We start from the raw sequence: 22,110 nt of genomic DNA, 5'->3' as shown, positions 1-22,110 counted from the left end.
TCTGGGGGGGGGGGGGGACAGAAGGGATGGACTCCTCCGCATCAGAGTCTTCAAAAGGGGAGTAAGAATGTTCCTGATCATCAGAATGCTCTGAAATAATGGAGCCCTGATCAAAGGAGGGGGAATCTTCCTCCACTCTGGGCCTTTTGTCCGGTGGGAGCTAAGAACCTCTGATAAGAGTAATTAAATCCTCAGCCATTTTAAGCATCTGTTTCTTAGGCATGGGGCCTGGAGATGGGCCCTGTGTAGCTGGTCTCTTAAGAGTGCATGGTTGCTTTAGACTTTGTGAAAGCCTTAATGGAGAAAGAAGAGGAAGGTCTGAAGACACCTCGAGTGGAGGTGGACCTGTCCACATTCTGAGATTCAACGCCAAGAGTAGCTTCGGTATCTGTAGTCGGGGTGTAGGCTGAGGAGCCTGCGACCTCGGGCACATTCTTAAGCATGGGGCCTGGAGATGGGCCCTGTGTAGCTGGTCTCTTAAGAGTGCACGGTTGCTTTAGACTTTGTGAAAGCCTTAATGGAGAAAGAAGAGGAAGGTCTGAAGACACCTTGAGTGGAGGTGGACCTGTCCACATTCTGAGATTCAACGCCAAGAGTGGCTTCGGTATCTGTAGTCTGGGTGTGGGCCGAGGAGCCTGCGACCTCGGGCACACCAAAGAAGTGTCGTCGGTAGTCAGGGGCTGCGTAGGCACCTCGCTGAGAACCGGACCACGTGTAGTCGGCTTTGGCGTGGTGTCGGTAGAGGCCGCGGACCTTGTGTGTCGGTCCTTGTCTTTGCGTTTTTTAGACAAAACCGGAGTCGGAGTATCCGACGACATAGTATAGTCAAATGCTTTCCCAAAATAATGCTGGGCAAACTCCGCCCGACGCTTAATAGTGCGTTTGTTGAATGCAGCACAAAAGCGACAGACCGAGACGTCGTGGTCTGGGCCTAAACAAGGTATACAGAAGGAATGGAAATCCTTATGCGGTATTTGCTTCCCACAAGAAATACAATTATTAACTTTGTCTGACATCGGTCCGAGGCAAGAAAAATTTCCCCAATGGGGTACTTAGCTTCTAAGAAGACTTCGGTTTCCAAATTTTCGTAATCTCAGGAGCTGGCCGACTGGCACTTGCGAACTGCTTCTGCTTCGGGCACCGCACGGCAAGAAAGACTGAAGAAAATGGCTTCTGCTGGTTCCTTTATACCCCTGTCACTCTGACGTCAGGGAAGAAGCGACGACAACCGATGCCGGACCTAGACTTTGGAATTCGGCCGACCGAGGACCCGCCTGACGGCAGGAGAACCCATCTGTTATGGCTGCAGCTGTATGCATGATGAACATGTGGGATGTGAGGCAAAATCCAGGGTGGTTCTTGTGCTAAGTTCTTTAAGATTGGTTACCAGTGCTGACGTGGCCAGTCTGGTGCAATCAGGATCATCTTTGGCTCTTCTTGCCTGGCTTTTATGAGTACCTTTGGAAGGAGAGGTACTGGTGGCAAAGCGTATACTTGTAGGTTTTTCCAGCTGAAGGAGAGGGCATCCACTTTCCATGCTTGTGGATGGTAACTCCTTGTGTAGAATTTCTGTAGCTGGAAGTTCACTGGGGATGCAAACAGATCTATGTCCGGGCTCCACCATTTCTGTGTCATCATTCTGAATATTTGTTGATTCAATTCCCATTCGTGGGGATCCATGATGTTTCTGCTTAAGTCATCTGCCAGTGTGTTTTTCTCTCCTGGCAGGAATTGTGCTTGCAGATGAACTTGACAGTTTAGAGTGGTGTTCCACAAGGTCATGGCTTGTCTGCAGAGGGGGTAGGAGTGAGTGCCCCCTTGCTTGTTTATGTACCACATAACTGTGGTGTTGTCTGTCTTTAGTAATAGTTGTCCTGGATGCAGCAGGTCCTTGAAAGATATAAGGGCATTTTGTACAGCTAACATCTCTTTTTGATTGATGTGAAGATGCCTTTGTTCTGCGGGCCACTTGCCCTGAATACATTTTCCTGCCATGTGTGCTCCCCAGGCGTAATCCGATGCATCTGTTGTCAGTGTTTGCCTGGCTGTGGGTTGAGTAAAAGGCTGTCCCTTGTTGAGGTGACAAGCTTGAGCCCACCATCGAAACTCCTGTTGAAGGCAAGGAATTAGTGGTATAACTGTTTCTAAATTTTGACAGTGTTGTGACCATACACTCTTTAGGTACCATTGTAATTTCCTCATATGCAGTCTGGCATACGAAATTAGTAGTATGCAAGATGCCATGTAACCCAAGGCCTACAGAATTTTTCTTGCAGGGAGTTGGGTCTTTGTTGCCATCACTTGAAAGTATTCAGTCAGTTGTCCTTGCTTGTCTGGCGTGTGTGTTTCAAGCTGGCACCCAGGAATATTATCTCTTGTGAGGGCACTAGCTTTGATTTATTTTAGTTTACTGTGTACCCCAGGCAACTTAACTTTTTTTTTTTTTTACAAACGCCAGATGCTTTAGAAGAGGGTCCTTGTTGCTCTCTGCTCAAATCAGGCAGTCGTCCAGGTATGGATACATTTTAATTCCTTTCTGTCTGCAAAATGCAATTACTGGTGCCAGGCACTTTGTGAAGACCCTGGGCGCAGTAGATAAGCCAAAGGGCAGTGCAGAGAATTGATAGTGCATTGAACCAGCTATGAATCTGAGGTATCTTCTGCAGTTTTGTCTGATATGGACATGCAGGTATGCCTCCTTGAGGTCCAAGGTCACGAGCCAAGCTTTCTTGCCCAGCATGGGAAGAAGCTGCTGTAGTGTCAACATTTTGAATTTTGGAACATCCAGGTAAGTGTTTAGAGAAGAAAGATCCAGAATGGACCTCCAGGCTTTGTCCTTTCTGGAACCAGAAAGAGTAGAGTAAAATCCTTGTCCTTGTTCCTGTGGTGGTACCTTTTGAATAGCTCTCATGTCCATGAGTGCTGTAATTTGTTTTTGAGCCTCTGCCCATTGATTTGGCATTCCTTTTAACCTTGGCAGAGTGTGAAAGTGGAACCTGTAAACCTTGAGATACAATGTTGAGAACCTATTTGTCTTTGGTGATCCAATGCCAATTGTGATAGAAAAGTGCCAGTTTTCTTCCCAAGGGGGCTGCCAAGAGAGAGCTGTTTGGCAGCTGTAGTGGGAAGTCATTGGGGCTGCTTTTTCTATGGTTGGGGCCTGTCTTCCCCTTCTTTCTGGCCTGGTGCACCCCATTGTCGAGGCCTGTAAGGACCTTGTGGTTGACCTCTACCTCTTGGACGTCTGTATCTTCCCCTTTGAGGTCTGTCTAACTGGAAAGGACCAATTCTTTGTTGACCAATTTCTGCTAAATCGAGGAGGCTGAACCTGTAAGAAATCCTTCACCGTTTGCATAGATTTTGCCTTATCCTCCATTTTCTTTAATACCTCTTCTGCCTTAACTCCACATAACACATCCTGCTGCAAAGGTGCATCCAATAATTTTGCTTTAACATGATCTGGTAACGTATGTTCTTTTAACCAAGCATGTCTTCTAATGACAGAGCCTGTAACTGCTGCTCTACAGGAGGCCTCTAAAGAATCAAAACCACATTGCAAAGTATGTTTTTCCACTTGTTCAGCGGCATGCAATAAATCCTGCATTTCTTTAAAATTAGGAGGATATGAATCTGGAAGCATTTTTTGTTTCAACGGAGACATCAGAAATTGCTGATATTTTAGCAAGTGAAACTGTCAATTTAAGGCTCTCATTGCTAAAGTTGCAGACGTCTATACTTTCTTTCCCCATCTGTCTAATGATCTGGAATCTCTGTCAGAGGGAACTGGATTTTTTGCTGATGAGGCCTTAACCCCTTTGGGTCCCCGAGAAATAGTTTCAGGGTCAGCAACAGGGCTTTTATACAGAAATTTGTGCGAGTCAGGGACTCTGTAGTCTCTGTCAGGTTTAACTGGGGCTGTAGGTAAGGAATCAGGATTTAAGCTGGATTCAGTATACACATCATCCACAATATCTAACACTGGCAGAATAGCAAGGGGTCTGTATTGAGGTAATAAAAGGAAGTCTCTGAGCCTTTTCTTGGATTCTGAGTAATCCTGGCCTTCCCAATGGAAATGCTCCCTCATGGTATGTAAGGTTTCCCCAAAGGAGTAGTCCTCAGGCGGATAGGCTGATGGAATTGATTCCTCAGCATCAGAATCCTCATAAGGGGGTAAATAATATCCTAGGTCTGAGGATGAATCTGAAGAAATGGACACCTGGTCAGATGAGTCAGTCTGCATCCTGTCTAGGCCTTTTATCAGGAGGGGGATGGGACCCCCTGATCAGAGTGATTAGGTCTTTGGCCATTTTGAGCATTTGTTTCTTAGGCATTGAGACCTGTCCTGGAGAATGTTGCATTTGTTTCTTAGTTTTTAAAAGGAGGCTTAGACTTAGCAGAGGGTCTAATGGTTAACTGAGTAGGTCTGAAAACACCCTCTGAAGCTGTGGGTTGCTCAGCTACTTCGGATCCCTCTGAAGGGTTAGTTTCGGTAGGCTGAAAAACTTGTGCAACCGAAGGCCCAGCCATCTCCACATGGGAGTCGGAGGCAGCCTGTGGTTCTGCAGAAGCGGTCGTCAGGGGCTGCAAAGGCGCCTCGCTGAAAACCGGAGTTTTGTGGTCAGTTTTTGGGCCTCGGATGCCTGTCCTTGTCTTTGCGCTTTTTATGTATTCCTGTCATCGAAAGTTCCGACGGCATGGTGTAATTGAATTTTCTGCCAAAATAATGTCGGGCAAAATCAAACCGACGTTTAATAGTGCGCTTGTTAAACCTAGCACAAAACCGACAATCAGTGATGTCATGGTCTCGGCCTAGGCATGGGATACAATACGAATGGAAATCCTTATGAGGTATTTGCTTCCCACAAGAAATACAGTTATTAACTTTTACTGACATCGGTCTGAGGCAAGAAAAAGTTTCCCCAACGGAGTACTTAGCTTTGTAGAAGACTTCGGTTCTGGATTCGGAATGAAAACCTCAGGAGTCGGCCGACCGGCACTTGCGAACTGCTTTTGCTTCGGGCAGCGCGCGGCAAGAAAGACTGAAGAAAATGGCATCGGCTGCATCTTGTATACCCGTCGCACTGACGTCAGGGAGAAGGCGACAGCAACCGATGCCAGACCAAGACTTTGGAACTCAGGCCGGCTGAGGAACAGCCTGACGGCAGGATAACCCATGTTTAATGACTGCAGCAGTGTAACACGATGAACATCTGACAATTTAAAGCTTTTACAGCCAAGGTAGCAGAAGTATAAATCTTTTCCCCCCATCTGTCCAGTGCCCTTGAATCCCTGTCTGAGGGGATAGGGTTTTTTGCAGTGGAAGCCTTGACCCCTTTGGGACCCCGAGATATAGTTTCTGGGTCTGCAGCAGGGTTTTTATAAAGAAATTTATGGGAATCTGGTGTCTGGCTTCACAGGTGCTGGAGGTAAAGAGTTTGTAGACAGTCCGGACAATGAAAATACATCATCTACAATGTCTAAAACAGGAGGTATAGCAAGAGGCCTGTGCTGAGCAAGTAAAAGGAAGTCTCTAAGCCTTTTCTTAGATTCTGAGTAGTCTTGGCTCTCCCAGTGGAAGTGCTCCCTCATGGTATGCAGGGTTTCTCAAAGTATAATGCTCAGGAAGAGAGGCTGAACGGATAGATTCTTCGGCATCAGAATCCTCATAGGGAGGAAGAGAGTATTCATGTTCAGAAGAGAAATCAGAGGAAATGGAAACCTGATCTGAAGATTCATATTCTGTCTCTTGCCTAGGCCTCTTATCAGGAGGGGGATGGGAACCCCTGATCAAAGTAATTGGGTCTTCGGCCATTTTGAGCATCTGTTTTTTAGGCATGGAGGCCTGTCCATGGGATTGCTGTACTTGTTTCTTTGTCTTTAGTGGAGCTTTAGTCTTTGCCTTTGAAACTGAAGTTGGTTTTACATACAACTGTGTAAGCCTGAAAATGCCCTCAGAAGCCGATGCCTGCTCAGCAGCTCCAGACCCATCTGAAGGGATATTTTCCGAGTGTCCAATACCTTGAGTTTCCTGCAGCCTAGTCGGCTCCATGTGGGAGTTGGAAGCGGCCTGCGGCTCTGAGGTAGCGGGCGTCAGGGGTTGCGAAAGCACCTCACTGAGAACCGGCAACTGGCTTAGAAGAAGCCTCGTCGTCAGTTTTAGACCACGAATGCCTGTCCTTTTCCTTCTGTTTTTTTGTGAATTGCGGTAGTCGGATGGCTATCCGACATTGCGTAAGTAAATCTTTGGCCAAAGTAGTGAAATGCAAAATCGTGCCGACGCTTAATAGTGCGTTGGTTAAATCTAGCACAAAACATACAATTAGCGGCATCGTGAGGCAAGAAATACAATAAGAATGGAAGTCCTTATGAGGTATTTGCTTCCCACAAGAAATACAATTACTAACTTTTTCTGACATCGGTCTGGAGCAAGAAAAATTTCTAACGGGGTACTTAGCTTTAAATGAAGACTTCGGATCTGAAATTCGAACACGAAAATCTCAGGAGTCAGCCGACCGGCACTTGTGAACTGCTTTTTCTTTGGGCACTGCGCGGCAAGAAAGACTGAAGAAAATGGCATCGGCTGCATCATTTATACCTCTGGTGCACCGACGTCAGGGAAGAGGCAACAGCAACCGATGCCTGACCAAGACTTTGTAATTCAGGCCGACTGCGGGTAGCCTGCCAGCAGGATAACCCAAGAGTAATGATTGCAACAGTGAAACACGATGAATATCTGCTAGATTCCACTGAAGGACTCATGTGAAAACGTGCAAGAGGGAGGATAGACATTGCGGCTGCCATCGAACCTAGGGCCCTGAGAACATCGGCTGCTGTGACTACCGATTGATCCAAGATCGCCGATGCATAGAGTCTGAGATTTTCTATCCTTTCCGGGGTGAGAAAAATCTTTGAATCAAATCCAACCGTGCCCCAATGAAGTCTATGATCTGAACCGGAGCCAGGTGGGACTTGTTGATATTAATCGTGATGCCTAACTTGTGAGCCAGACCGAGGAAGTAGTGTAGGGCCTGACACAAGAGACGTTTGATGGATGCAGCGAAGAGCCAGTCGTCTAGACAGGGGAATACCTGAATGCTCTGAAGTCTCAGGTGAGCTGCTACGACCGCCATAACCTTGGTGAACACCCTAGGGGCTGTGGTGAGACCAAAGGGTAGGGCCCTGAATTGAAAGTGACTGGCCCCTAGCTGGAAGTATAGAAACCTCCTGGAGCTCCTGTGGATCTTGATGTGAGAGTAAGCGTCCTGCAGGGCTCATGAGCACATCCAGTCGCATTCTCTCAGAAACGGTAGAATGGACTGTAGAATGACCATCTGGAATTTTTGTTTCTCTACTGACAGGTTGAGGATAGACAGGTCCAGAATGGACCTGATGTCCCCTGTCTTCTTTGGCACTAAAAAGAACCTGGAGTAGATGCCTGATCCGGATTGATCTGGGGGGACCAGTTTGATGGCTCGTCTCTGTAGCAGCTTTGAAACCTCTAAAGCTGCAGCCTCCCTGTGAGCAGGTGGAACATCTGGAAGGCATGCTGGAGTTATGGGACATAAAAATGAAGGGGATAAAATATCCTCTGGATATGATGTTTAACACCCAGCGGTCTACAGTAATGGACTCCCATGCCGCTGGATGCAAGGAAAATCTTCCCCCGACTGCCTCCAGAGTAGAGCAGCCGGGCAACCCCTCAGGGTTGCTGTGTGGGTCTGTTGGAAAAAGGTTCCCTAGACCCGAAGTTTCTGGGACCCCCTCTGCCTCTAGGACGGAGTTGGGCCGGTCCCCCTCTGCCTCTGGGGAACGAATATTCCTGAGTGTCACGAAAGGACCGTGATTTCTGGAACCACATCTTCTTTTGCCCCCTTTGATTCCTGGAATAGGACCTCTGGGGGTTAGAGAAGCAGATTCCGACGGCTGACAAAGTCTTTCTGTCCTTCTCACTCTGGGTTAGTGTGTCGCATACAGCCTTCCCAAAGAGGGATGATCCATCGAAAGGGGCGTTGATGAGAGATGCCTTAAAGGGGTCCGCAAACTGACACAGACTGATCCAGGCATGACGCCTCAAGGCAACACCTGTACCAGCAGCTCTAGAGGCTCCCTCTGTAGCATGAGAGAGGAGACGCATAGAGGTATTAGTCACTGATTTCAGTGTAGTCATCTTCGCAGTGAAAGACTGCTTGTCCTGTTGCGACAGAGACTCTGGGGGCGACTCAGTTCCGATATAAGGTCTCGCTGCGGTCGGATAACATGTGCCAAGTAATTCAGCGCATGAATAGAAAATGTCACTGACGAGTACATGCGCTTCTTGAAATGATCCATCGACCTGGACTCTTTGTCTGGTGGATAAACCAAGGAACTCTCATGTGCCAGTTCCTTCTTTGTGGCAGCTGCAATCACCAAAGCGTCTACCGGGGCTCCTTTGAACCATGCCTGCCTGTCTGCTGGCGGGGAAAGAATTTTGTCAGGCCTTTTGGGTATAGGCTCTACGGTGTCAGGATCCTTCCATGCCCTAGTGGTGATGAGGTCCACCAAAGGGTCCGCTGGAGGGGAGACTCAGGAAGTAGATGGGCCCGCGCCAAAGGCCTCCAGGAATACTGACTCATCCGCAGAGGGATTGGGGGCTGACCAACCTCCTCTTTGGTGGACGATCTCCATAATGTCTCCGAACGAGACGTCCTCGGTAGGTGATCTGGGGGAACCCTCTCCTTCATCCAAGTCCGTATCAGTGGCAATGGACTCAGGGGAGTCCCAAGTGCCTCCTCTTACACTTGCGCTTACGAGGTTCCTCTCCAGTGGGACTCTCTGGAGAGGATTCGTAAGCCTGAGGGTAACAACCTGGGGTTGCTTTGGCATGGGCTGTCCCTGAGACAGGGTAATGGGAGCAGAATCTAAAATCAGAGGGGTCTGGGTAGGAACAGAGTAGGTGAGCTGTGGTCTCAACCCCTGGGAGAGAACCCTTTCCACTGCCCCGAATGCCGATGGAGAGAACACCTCCATAGAACTTAAGGTTGAGGCTCTGCCCGGCACTGAAGCAGGGATCAGAACCGACGGCAGGGTAGTCCGGGCACCGAGGATGGGATCCAAAAGAGCGAGATCTCGACCCTCTGGTCCGACTCTCCAACCACGGCTCTGAGAGTCCCCTGGATCAGAGATCAGATCCGAGGAACTCAAGGTGACTGCTGGCACCGAGGAAACGAGAACCATCGGCGCTGACCCAACAGCTCCGAAAGGTCTCGGACCTGAGAACCCCGAAGCGTTGGGTCGGATCGGGGAAGGAGCAATAGGGTGGAACATAGTTGAAGAAGGACCCTCTCCAATGGGAGAGGGCCCAGGTAATACCCCCATCTGAAACTGGTTCTGGATGAACCTCCTCATCAGCCTGTCCATATCAAGGTCGGAGACACTCTGAGTTGACCTGGAGGAAGAGACCGACTCGGGTCTGGGCCGGATCTGAGGGTAGTGCCACGGCTCCGTTGAGAGAAACGGGGAGAGTGGAGCCGAGGAGAACGAGACCTGGGTGCCTTTGAAGAGGGGCTGGAGAAAGACTCCCTGTCCGGTGATCTTTCTCTGGGCCTGTCCCTCTCTTTGTGGCACTTCTCCCTTCTGTCCCTACCTCTCTGGGACGACTCCGATGAAGCAGGCCTGGCGGGAGGTTGAGTCCCTGCCTGCACAGTGTTACTGGCTGGGGATGTAACTGAGGCAGACTCAAGGGCAGAAGCTGGTAGCAGACCCTTAGCCACAAGCTTAGCCCGACGATCCTTCAACACCCTAGGGTTAAAGCCTGAACAAATGTCGCAGGATGCAGACAGATGGGCGACCCCTAAACATAGAACACAGAGTGTGGCCATCGGCTGGTGAGAGCTTATGACCACACTCTGTGCACTTCTTAAAAAGAACCTTGGGCTGTTCAGCCATCGTAGAGACAGTAAAAGCCCTAACGGCCCACTCACACACACATTTAAACAGGGATTGGGCATAGGCGGGAAACCAGTATCACAAAAAAAACACTTATAACTAAACGTGAAGGGAGGAAAAAAGGGAAAGGTATTCACACTCAACTATCACAAAAAGACCAAAACACCTTGCCACCTTGCTTAGAGCTCAGAGACCACGATGCTGACTCTTAGAGCGGCAAACGAGATCTGGGGCTAGCTAGGAGGAAGTGATGTAATATAGGTAAGGGAGGAGCTTGAGCTCAGAGCTGATGCTTGAAAAGTTTTGCCGGCTCGGATCTGAATCAAATCCGTATACCCATATGTGCAGAATGAATGAAGTCAACTACTTTAGATCTACATTTCCTACGTTATGTTACTGCAGGGTATTCAGCTGCATACAGAAGGAAGCAAACCGCATCAAATATCCAAAACATGAAATTTCATTTAAGTATAAACCTTCTTTTATTTGGGCTTCAGCATCTGGATATGTCATCCCTATTGAAAGAGCCAAAGGACTACAGTGTAACAAGAAAGGGTGACAGCCAGAGTCTTACCATACCGGTTATGCATTTATTCAGTAAAAAATACAGGCCAAATAAAACTTGCAGATGGCTAGATGAAAACATACTTGATAAAACACTGCAAGAAATGAAATGGGTTTAAAATTCAACTGCAAGATAAAAGGTGTACAAGTTGAAGCTCCTCATCCATAGCTGGATTTCCTTAAGGTGTACTGAGGATGCAGTTTACTCCATTCAAAACAAAAAAGAAAAGAAAAAAAACATCGAGAGACAAAACAAGAACAAACAGATTACAACTGGAAGTCTGTCAGAATCAAACATTCAAGTCACAAGAATTCTGAAAACAAACCAGACAAATAAATGCAACTGAAATGTAAAAAACAAACTTACAATAGAAAATACTGTTAATAAGGTCCAGATCTGAGGTCTCTGTTGTCAACAAATAGTGTTTCAGAAATGTGTTTATAATGTAAGCTCACAGTACCAAAATATTGTGCAATTTATGGTTTCACTCACGTGGCACATGGACACAAAAGGAGGACTCATTCTCTGGGTTTTTGCTTAAGGTAACTGGTGCCATTTATACTCTGTCTGGTTTGGCATGTAACAACGTGTGCTACAGTGGCCACAGATGAGCAGGACACAACAACAACAAGCTTAGCCAAATGCAAGTGTCCGACAGAAGGTGCAGGCCTTCTGCCCTAAACATACTGGTAGTACCTAAAAAATATACCAGGTTAGTAGGTGAACACAGTAGAAATAATAGCTGGAAAGAAAGATAAGTAAGCAACAGCATTGCTTTGCCAGAAATGCTACAACAGAATAATTCTTTAGTGTTCGGGTAGTTTTTTTTTATCCTCTGCTACAAAGCAATTATGCCAAAGATAATGCCTAATTTAATCACGTCACATGTGGATCAGGCCTAAAACTGCCTTCTGTATGCTTCTGCGCTCGTCACGTTCAGGTTGAAACAGAAAAAATAGTGTAGCATTAATCCAAAGGCAATCGGTTTCACCAAAACCAAGGAATGTGCAACAAAACAGCATATCCTGCTCATTTTCTGCAGCCATGCGCTGTGTTAATAAGAGTGTAGGGAGATAGTGTCCATTGAACACCACGGAGTGTTCCTCATTATCCAAAAGCATGATTCTTGTCCAAATCTTTAAAACTTCTCATCTGTCCTGAGATGTTATGCCATCCTGTGGCCCATCCCATCGCTTTGTTCGAAGTTCTGGTGTGTGCGAGATCTTGCTAATAGAGAATTCTAAAAGGATCACTTGATTCAAGTAACCTAGTCAAGTCTTTTTCCACACTGTCTCACCATCAGTAATGTTCCATTGTCTTATCCAAATACTTAATTGGCGAAGGGTGGACTGTCTTGCATTTTTGTATAAAAAATAAATACTGGTAACCATTTGTACTCCTGTAACAGTTACAGATATGCATCAGTTGGCTGTAACCCGAGATCGCATCCATTCCAAGCCTGCTGGTAATCTGTAACATCATAAAAAAAAATACATAAGAAATGGTGAAACAGTCAGTTAAACACAACAGACAATGATATCCTTTAATTTACAATAAACCCCAATAAAGCACAGGTCAGGGCTTCCCTTTCCAAAAAGCAGCTCTTAAACTTCTCAAACAAGCAGTGTACTTAGGTTCTATGCATATAAGAAATCATGACAAATGCAGAAGACTACAACTGCATGTGAAAATTAACTCAGTTTGATGGACACAAAGCAAATGGAAGGAGTAAATTAATGGTTTCTAGAAAATATTTAACTGTTATAATTTGTAATACTTAATACAGTTAAAAGGAAAAGTGCAACTGATAAGTATGGGTTACAAATTACCAGTAAGACAGTCATCGTATGCGGAGGACAAAGGCCACAGCTTGACATAAGAGCAGCGAAGCTGGTACCATGCATGTTAAGACCTGAAGGGTTGACTAAATAAACATTACGTGACATATGACTTCTAAAACTTTCATATTTAAAATTACTGACCGAATATTCGTAACTACACACACACACACACACACACACACACACACACACACACACACACACACACACACACACACGTTCCCCAATCAGAAGACACTCTTCCTTCTCTTTAATATTACACTTATTATGTACAACATAAAAAGTCCACATAAACACTATTGCCTGTCTACAACCAATTTTGCACCGTCTCTGCACACCACCCTGATCTTCCTTGGAATCAGCTTCCTTTTGTGATGAGTTATAGGTCTGACACATCATACAGAATATGACAAGTTCTGTCACTGTGGAAATGTTATTCATAGATGGGTGAACAGCACAAGTATAAATGACAGGAAACATTATACTTGTAGCTCAGTCAGTACGTATGAGTGGTAAGGGGAGTAGACCCTGCCACAAAGGCATTCAAAAGTTATTTACAAAAGAAAAACCCAGATATAACAAGGTTAATATTTCTAAATGAAACAATTGAGGGACCATAAATGTCAAAGAGCTTGCAACCCCCAAGTGTCAATGGCTCAACAGGAAACACACTTGCCTTTGATGATGGAATAATAGAAGGCTGTGGGTTCAATTCTCAGTTCAGCTGACTGGAGAAATTTTCACACTGCAGTACAGCATTAATGGTGGTGCACTCCTAAAAATAGTGTCCATTGGATGAGATGTTTAAACTGAAATCCCATCTACCAACCTGTGTGGTGTGGATGTTAAAGATCTCATTGAGCCTACTGACACAGATAAAAAAGTGCAGTAAAGCTCTTTGATGCCCTGACAAAATACACACACACACACACACACACACACACACACACACACACACACACAACTATAAAAAAAATAAAAACGAAAAAAAAAAAAAAAGGTGTTCAATAATTGCGTGGAGTTTGGTCGATTTGCCATTGTGTGGAGTTTTTTGCTAGTTTCTTCGTCTGAACTGTGATTTGGATTGTGGCATGAAAAGTTTGTGCTAAAAATAAATACACTAAAGCTGTCGGGAATGCAAAAGACTATAAATATATGTGACAGTTTCAAATTTCGTTGAATATTCTACGGAAGGTAACAGGTTTGGAGGGTAGAGCAGCATTGTCCAATTTACACTGTCATCTGTTTTTCCTCAGTTTTTGGGGAACCTGGAGATACCACCTAATGTTGACAACTTATTTCATTCAACATTCACCCAGCCAAGAAAAAATAAGTTATCACCATAATGTTCCATCTGCATTGTTTATTTGTCTTCAACCTGTGGGATAGGCACAGACATCAGTGCTGGTGCTGAGCCAGCCATATCCAAGCTACAGTGCCAAAACTGAGCTCCTCCCCTACCCATAATGCCCCTCTCTCCCTCACTACCTCAGAATCTGCCTGACAAACAGGTGCCTGACCCAAACCCATAGAAAATCAAGGGGGCAGTCAACAACTCCTAGAAGAGGAGGCATAGCGAGAGAACAGAAGGCCTCCTCTGCCAGGCCAAGTACTCATGGAAAGGGGGAAGGAGGGAGGGAAGGTTGAAGACAAATGAACAATGCAGATGGAATGTTACGGCGAGTACATAATTTCTTTATCCGACATTGCTGTCTTCATTTGATCTTCAACCTGTGGGACAGAGTCCCCAGCTACTTGAGCCCTGGGTGGCCCTAAGGAAGGATGTTTCGGAGCACAAGGGAACCAAAGGAAGCTCTGCTCCTAGATGAAATATCTAATTTGTAATGGGATATGAAGGGATATGAAGCTCATGTAGCTGCAGTGCATCTCTCTTCAACTACTACCCTGGAGAAAAAAGCTGACGAAGTAGACACAGTGCTGGTAGAGTGTGCCTTAACTGTAGGAGAAACAGGAACACCATGCTTCTCATAAATAAAAGTGATCCATTTCACAATCCAGACGGCAATGGTTACCTTGGAAAAAGACAATTCCTAGTCTGGACTTAGAATATGATATAAACAGCCGATTGGACTTCCAAATTTAATTTGGTTCTATCTAGATAGAAAAGGAGCTGCCTATATACATCAAGCATGTGTAACTGATATCCCCTGTTATGTACATCAAGCATGTGTAAGTGACTCATAGGGTTCATAGGTTAGTTCTAGGCTAACTGCCCTTGCGAGCCATTGTAAGCCTAGCCAGTTATCCCTTGTGAGACTCAAACCCTGCATCTTGTGTTTATAAGGCAAATACCTTAACCATTAGGCCACCCTCCCAACTTATCCCGTGTTATGTACGTCAAGCATGTGTAACTGATATCCCCTATGTTATGTACATCAAGCATGTGTAACTGATATCCCCTGTGTTATGTACATCAAGCATGTGTGACTGATACCCACTGTGTTATGTACATCAAGCATGTGTGACTGATATCCCCTGTGTTATGTACATCAAGCATGTGTAACTGATATCCCCCTGTGTTATGTACATCAAGCATGTGTAACTGATATCCCCGTGTTATGTACATCAAGCATGTGTAACTGATATCCCCTGTGTGATGTACATCAAGCATGTGTAACTGATACCCCCTGTGTTTTGAAACAACACAGCAAGATGAATGACCCGAGTAATACTCTTCTCTGAAGCGACCTTGGGCATGAAGGAAGGATTCGGCCTACGAGAAACATGATCTTTGTGAAAAATAAGGTATACGGCTTGAATGCAAAGCGCTTGCAATTCAGAAACCCACTTACTTAGATAAGAGCTACCAATAAAGCTGTTTTCCATGACAGAAACTGTAGATCCACTCTTGCAGAGGGCTCAAAGGGAGATGACAGCAGTGCTTGAAGTACAAAGGTTAGATGCCAAGGAGGGACTGGGTCATTAACTGGAAGCCGTAAAAGAAACTTTCCTTTCAAAAAGGCCTTGCACAATTTAGAATCAGCCAAAGAACAATCCTTTAGTCCGACATAATGGGATATGGCAGCTAGTTGGACTTTAACTGTAGAGAAACTGGCACCTTGGTTGAAGATACAAGCCGGAAAGTCTAAAACCGAAGGAATAGAAGCAGTAAAAGGATCCAACAAATTGTAAGATGTCCAAATGGAAAACCTCTTCCATTTACTAGAATACATCTTCATGGTGGATGACTTGTAAGTGGAAAGTAATATATGCTTCACAGGAGATGAAAGCATGGGAACTCTACCCTTCACTGGAACTGCAGAAGCCAAGCTGTGAGCTTCAGGCTCTCCAGATCAAAATGATAACTGCCCTACAGACTGGAAATCAGATCCGGATATTGATCCAGAATCCAAGGAGGACTGACTCTGTGAAACCAAAGGAGAGGAAACCAAACCTGACAAGGCCAGAAGGGGGCAATGAGGATCACACGGCACCTTGACCTCTGTGCTTCTGAAGGAATTTTGACATAAGAGGAAGGGGAGGGTAAGCATACAGCAGACTGGGGTGCCAAGCATGGACTAAAGCGTCTCTTGGAGTCCCTCCTCTGGGGAAATCGGGGCAAAAAACTTGCTGCACTTGGCTCTGGAAAGTGAGGCAAAGAGATTGCAGCTCAGTTTACCCTATTTCTGGAAGAGTATGTCCGTCACGGATTGTTTCAGAGACCACTCGTGAGGAGACAAAATAGTTCTGCTGAGTTTGTCTGCTAGGATGTTGGAACTGCCCAGAATGTGCTTTGCAATAAGACGGCCTGAGGAAATCGCCCATTCTCACAATCTCATGGCCTCTCAACAGGGGGGATAAGATCTGGTTCCTCCCTGTTTGTTGATATACCAGACGACTGCCATGTTTGTCTGTCTGTACCTCAATCGTTCTTTGGGGGAGAAATTAATGCAATGCATGCAACACCAGAAGCACTGTCCTCATCTCCAGAACGTTGATGTGTAGATTGGTCTCTAACACTGGCCACATCCCTTGAACAGTGTGTCCCAGCCAGTGCCCCTCCCCCCTCCCTAACCAGGAGATGCCCATGGTGACTGGTCACAGGAGCAAGAGTCACGAAAGATCGACCTTCGGCTAAATTCTGTGCGTTTAACCACCACAGTAGGGAGGACCTGCAGGTTCTGGGCAATCGAATGGGATGGGACAGAGGCTGGTCCAGAAGCGACCACTGAACTAATAGGGTCCATTGGAGAACCCACATGCGTAGCCTTGCCAAGGGTAAAACAACAATGGCCGCTGCCATAGACCCCAGAGCTTCAAGGATTTGGGCTGCTGACCTCAAGAGGCATTTCTAGAAGAACATGCACCTGGCCCTGAAGAGGCTGAATTGTGTTGCTGGTGAGAAAGACTTTGCACAGAGAGGTATTCAACAGCGTTTCAATGAATTCCACGGAAAGGAGAGGCTCCAATTTCAATTTGGGAAAATTTATCATGATGCCCAAGGTCGAGGCTAACTGAAGGAACTGGTCCCTGGCCTGAAGAAGCTGATGCTTCTTGGGTGCAGCTAGCCAGCCATCCAGGTAGGGGAAAACCTGTATTCCCTGCAGCCTGAGATGTGCTTCAAGTACTGCAACCACTTTCGTGAACACCCTGGGGGCTGTGGTGAGGCCAAAAGGGAGTACCCTGAAATGATAATGCCTGGCTCCTGACCAGAACTGTAGGTACCTCCTGTGATACTTGTCCATCTTTATGTGGTAGTAAGCATTCTGGAGGTCCACAGAGCACATCCAGTAGTCCTTAGAAGGTAGGGAAGGATAGACTGAATTGTAACAATCCAGAACTTTGTCTTGGCAACAAACCTGTTCTTCAAGCGGGTGACATCCAAGATCAGTCTGTGTCCCCGCATCTTTTTGGGCACCAAAAAGAACCTTGAGTAGACACCTGATCCGGATTGTCCTGGTAGGATGGGCTGGATGACTTGTTTGTTGAGCAGCTTGGAAATTTCGAGTTCGGCTGCCTCCCTGGAATGGGTGGAACATCCGGGAGAATCTTTTGGGCCTTTGGTGGGTGAACACAGAGTAATAGACAGCTCTTGGAAATTATTTTCAGCACCCATTGATCTGACGTGATGGCTTCCCAGGCTGATGGATGCAGAGAAAAGCGACTCCCGACTGCCTCCTGGGTAGGATAGCCGAGCATAACTTCAGGGTCGCTGGAAGGGCCTATCCGGGAGGGAGTGCTGAAACCCTTGTTTCCTCAAAGCTCTCCTGCCTTAAGGTGGCATCTAAAAGAATCATTCCTCAACATGCTTCTAGGGAAAGAGTCTGCTGGTGCGTCTTAATGGAAGGCCTAGGACTTCCAGAACCACAACTTCTTACTACCTCTGATACCTGGAGTAGGAACGTGGAGGAGTAGAAAAGTGAGATTCCGATGGCAGACAAACTCTTACCGTTCTTCTCACACTGGACGAAAGTATCCTTCACTGATGGACAGAACAGGGTAGATGCATCAAAAGGGGCATTTGTGAAGGACACCTTGAAGGGCTCAGGGAAATCACAAAGCCGCATCCAGACGTGACACCTAGAAGTGATGTCTGAATCAGCTGCTCTAGGATGCACCTTTCATGGCACAGGAGAGGAGCTTCGTAGAGGGGTTAGAAATGGCTTTAAGAGTGGCAAGTCTAGAGGAGAAGATCTTTTCCTCTGCCAACATGGACTCCGGGGTAGACGTAGAATGAGTGATCTCTGCCAACATGGACTCCGGGGTAGACGCAGAATGAGTGATCTCTGCAGTCTAGTAACATGCGGCCATGTCCTCAAACAGAACGTCGCAGACGTATAAACAAGCTTCGCCAGTCTATCACTCTGGACTCCCATTGTCAGGCGGATGGACAGAGGAGCTCTCCTGGGCAAGCTCCTTTTTCGTAGCAGCTGCAACCACCAAGGCATCAACAAGGACACTCTTCTGCCAAAAAACACTGTATTGTGGGGGGCTAAGGACTTTGTCAGGATGCTTTGGTACTGGATCCACTGCGTCCGGTTTCTTCCGCACCCTGCAGGCAATGAGGTCTACCAAGGGATCCGCAGGGGGGGGGGGGTCACCCAGGAAGTAGATGGGCCTGCACCAAATGCCTCCAGGAAAACAGACTCTTATGGATTGGGCTTTGGGGCCAACCATCCACCCTTCTGACGCAGAATTTCCATGTTCTTCAAAGGAGACATCATCGGGTGGAGATCAGGGGGAGCCCCCACCTTCCTCTCAGTCAGTGTCTTCAGTAACAGACTCAGGGGTGGAGTCAATGTGCCTCCTCTTGCACACATGCTTCCGGTGGACTTCCTTGGGGGGAAAATTCCACGGAGGAACCAGAAGCCTGGGGCTATAAAAAGGGAGAGAAACCTGGAGGATAGGGGCAGGCTGCCGATGAAGTGGAGGACTGCAGACGTCTGGTCCAGAGTCCAGCTGGAGCTGCAAAGGATCTGGAGGGGGAGACACTAAGGCTCTCAACACAGAAGTAGGGAGAACCATCTCCACCACATCGAATGCCAATGGGGAGTGAGAGATGGTCGCTGCATGCGCCTGTGCTGAGGCACTCAACACCGGCGGAGATGAAACCCCCAACCCCCATCTGCGCCAACAGGGGTGTCTGTGACGAGCTGCTCAGCACCAAAGCTCCAAGGGGAAGGGAAGGCACCAAAACTCTCAATGTCAGTGCCAAACCCTTGGAACCAGAGCCTAGTGAACTTAATTCCAACTCAGAGAGCCCTCCAGCACCGAAGAGAAAGGGGCCGAGGAACTCCAAGGCCATGGTCGGCGAAGAAACCACAAATGTCGACCCCGGCAACTCTGACATCCAAAAGTCCCGAAGCCCTGGGGCTCAGGAAAGGAGGACCTCCAGTAAGAGAAAGTGAAGGGCCCCCCCCCCCCACTCCCAGTGGGGAGGAGGAGGAAGGACTCCCAGCTGGATATGAGCCTGTAGGAACTCTCTCATCAAGCGGTCCACTTCTCTCTTAGATAAACTATGGGACGACCTGGCAGAGGAGCCACAGATGCATGCCTGGAGTGGTGCCTGGGTGTGGCCGAATCCAGGGGGCTCAGGAGAGAACCTAGGCTGAGGTGAAGATAACCTAGGCCTAACCTTGGGAGAAGGTTCACCAGCAGAAGGGGAAGAGTTAGCAAGTCTCAGTTTCTCCAGGATCCTGTCCTTGCCTCTGGACTTCTCTCTCGCTCTCCCTTCTCGCACTCTGCTTTCCTGTCCTCATCTTTGCTTTTACTGTCGGGTGACTTAACAGGAGGCTGAATCCCTGCGCCCGCACCGGAAGAAGTGAGCAGCAAAGCCTTTAAAATCAACTTGTTGCACCTATCTGTGAGGGTATGGTAAGAAAACCCCGCACAAATAAAAGTACAAAGTGTCTAGGTGAGGGACACCTGTACACACTACACACAGCGTGTGACCATCCGAGGGTGGGAGTTTAGGCCCACATCTAGTACATTTTTTTAAATCCTGTACCCATTATCAGACTTGTCAGCCATGATAGGAAAGATTTGGAAAGGGAACCTGACCAGAAGAGAATTAAAGATATACAAATTGTTCTCTACGAAGAGTGCGAAGGGTAGGAAAAGGTTCAGAACTAGAAGAGAAACTAGAAAAAAAAATGAACAGTACCTGAGGTACAAAGATTTCCCAAAAACTAGCAAAACTCTCCAAAGAAGACGGAGCTCAGATGATTCGCTTGTAGCTGGAATGGTAGCAAATGAGATCTGAGGTAGTGAGGGTGAGAGGGGCATTATGGGTAGGGGAGGAGCTCAGTTTCGGCACCATAGCTTGGATATGGCTGGCTCGGCACCAATGTCTGTGCCTATCCCACAGGTTGAAGATCAAAGGAAAACAATGTCAGATTGCTTTGTTTCTACCATGGACTACTGAATTCTGTCACTGTTTTGACACCTTGTTTCATCTTTCACCTAGCCCAAGATGCATCTTTGGTTTCTCTGATGCACTCTTGAATAATAGTGGGACCAAATTTGATCACATCATCTTTCTAGGAAGGCTCCTTCACAATCCTTCTTTGAAATGACAGTTTCCTTACTTGTCCCTTGAGCTTGCTTACTTGCATCTTTGTGCACTTTCCTCTCGTTTTCCTTTCTCTCTCATTTTGGAAGAGCATAACATACTTCAGATTCTTTATTCCCTTGCAATACTTAACACTTCTACCATGCCAGCTTTCCTCCTTTCTGGAAAGCTACACGTGGTAAGCTCTTAAAAGTCTTCTTTTATATGACTTCTGGTGAACACCATGTGCCATTTTTGTTACACTTTTCTGAATGCCTATATCTTGTATGTTCTGGCAGAAATAAGGCTTCTAGAACTTCATGTAGTACTCTAGACAGGTCTTAAAAACTAGACAGGGTGACACACCTTGTTTTTTTACTGGCAAGACTTCTACCTATGCATGTAAATACTCGCACCTGCATTCACTGTTACTTTGCAATACTGCTTACTTACTTTTCTGATACAAGTTACCACTCAGCGGTCCCTTTCTAGCTCTGTCCCCTTCTGCAGGTTACCAAATACATAATTTTACAAAGAGTACAGAATGCAATATTTTGACTTCTCTTCTGATCTTGCTAAGCACTTTTCTATCCTTTCTATGCTTCATCATGTGTCATCTGTGCTGCCCATCCATCTCTTCAGCAAGAAAAAACATTTCCTTCCAGCCCTTCTGCAGTGTCACTTAAGCATGTCTAAAAGTTAACCACTGTACTGTACATCAGTGCAAGAGGTCTCCGCTGTCCTACAAAAGCTACATCTTTGTGATAATCACGTGCAACTTACACAACGGAAGGATATCCTACACCACAATAATGGACCATGCTTAAGTTTACGAATGGCATCTAACTTGGCAACTTCTTTATACATAATTAAGAGCACTTCCCCAATTTACTGCTGTTTTAACTCAACAGAAAACTGCATGGAACCATTTGCGACATATTGGTTTGTTTCTAAAACTATACCAAGTCATGCAACTGACCCCCCCCCTTGGGTACCTCTGAAAAACAGGCTTGATCCCAACACTGGACTTTATTGTTTACTACGTCAGCTTTCGTCTTTCCTTATTCTATTACCAAGTAAGGATGAAAATAAATAAAATTAACTAAAAACATCTAACCATGCTACTGCCATGCAACCCACTCCAAGTCTGCCCAATATGTGCACATTTGGTTTAGTACTACTAAATGCCCCACTTAATTCAACACTGAAACTAATATCCAATGACCCCATCACTCACTAGCTCATTAGGGAATGATGAATACCACCACTCACTTCAATTACCTTGGTCTGTAGTCAGATCACACACTATCCTTCAGCTGATGTAAACAGCAATTCAAAACAGAATATAAACACATTACCATTTTGGACAAAGCCAATATGCTACCGCTTTTCACTGAAGTTAGACCAGTTACAGGGAAAGGAATTTTTCCTGGCCAACTACAACACTGCCTTCCACCTTCCTATAAAATCAGTTAACTGTATCTGCTGCTTTACCATCTCAACTCCCAAGATATTCTTATCACTTCTCAGTCCTATTAAAAGATAAATGGCTCCCAGTCAAAGAGCATACCATAGTGTTACTAGACTCTGATTTTTAAATTGTTTGGTCTCTAATGTGATTCTCCCATTATCTGGCATATTAACTGTACATAGATCCACAATAACCACAAAACTAACCTTCCCCATCTGAGCACGCCTCCTCCATTCCCATGTCCAAAACATGGGAATTTCTTTGTGCAGTTCTTAAGCATGAAACCATCTGTAAGTTC

The 22,110-nt window shown here is 46.2% G+C and overlaps 1 protein-coding gene across 2 annotated transcripts in view; it reads right to left on the bottom strand.

Moving 5' to 3' along the window:
• Positions 1 to 10,387: 10,387 nt before the first annotated feature.
• ARL5C (ADP ribosylation factor like GTPase 5C) overlaps positions 10,388 to 22,110 on the bottom strand; it is a 232,498-nt gene continuing 220,775 nt past the window's right edge. For both annotated transcript variants that reach the window (XM_044055293.1, XM_044055295.1), the window contains exon 6: positions 10,388 to 11,959. In XM_044055293.1, the coding sequence (XP_043911228.1) occupies positions 11,911 to 11,959 (49 nt within the window). In that variant the 3' untranslated portion in view covers positions 10,388 to 11,910. The remainder of the gene's footprint in view (positions 11,960 to 22,110) is intronic.

Source organism: Protopterus annectens, chromosome 13.part0, assembly GCF_019279795.1.
Source record: "Protopterus annectens isolate FY-2018-M chromosome 13.part0, PAN1.0, whole genome shotgun sequence".
Classification (NCBI taxonomy): domain Eukaryota; kingdom Metazoa; phylum Chordata; order Ceratodontiformes; family Protopteridae; genus Protopterus; species Protopterus annectens.
Note: the sequence above shows the minus strand (reverse complement) of the source record. Positions and strands in the feature narration are given on the sequence as shown.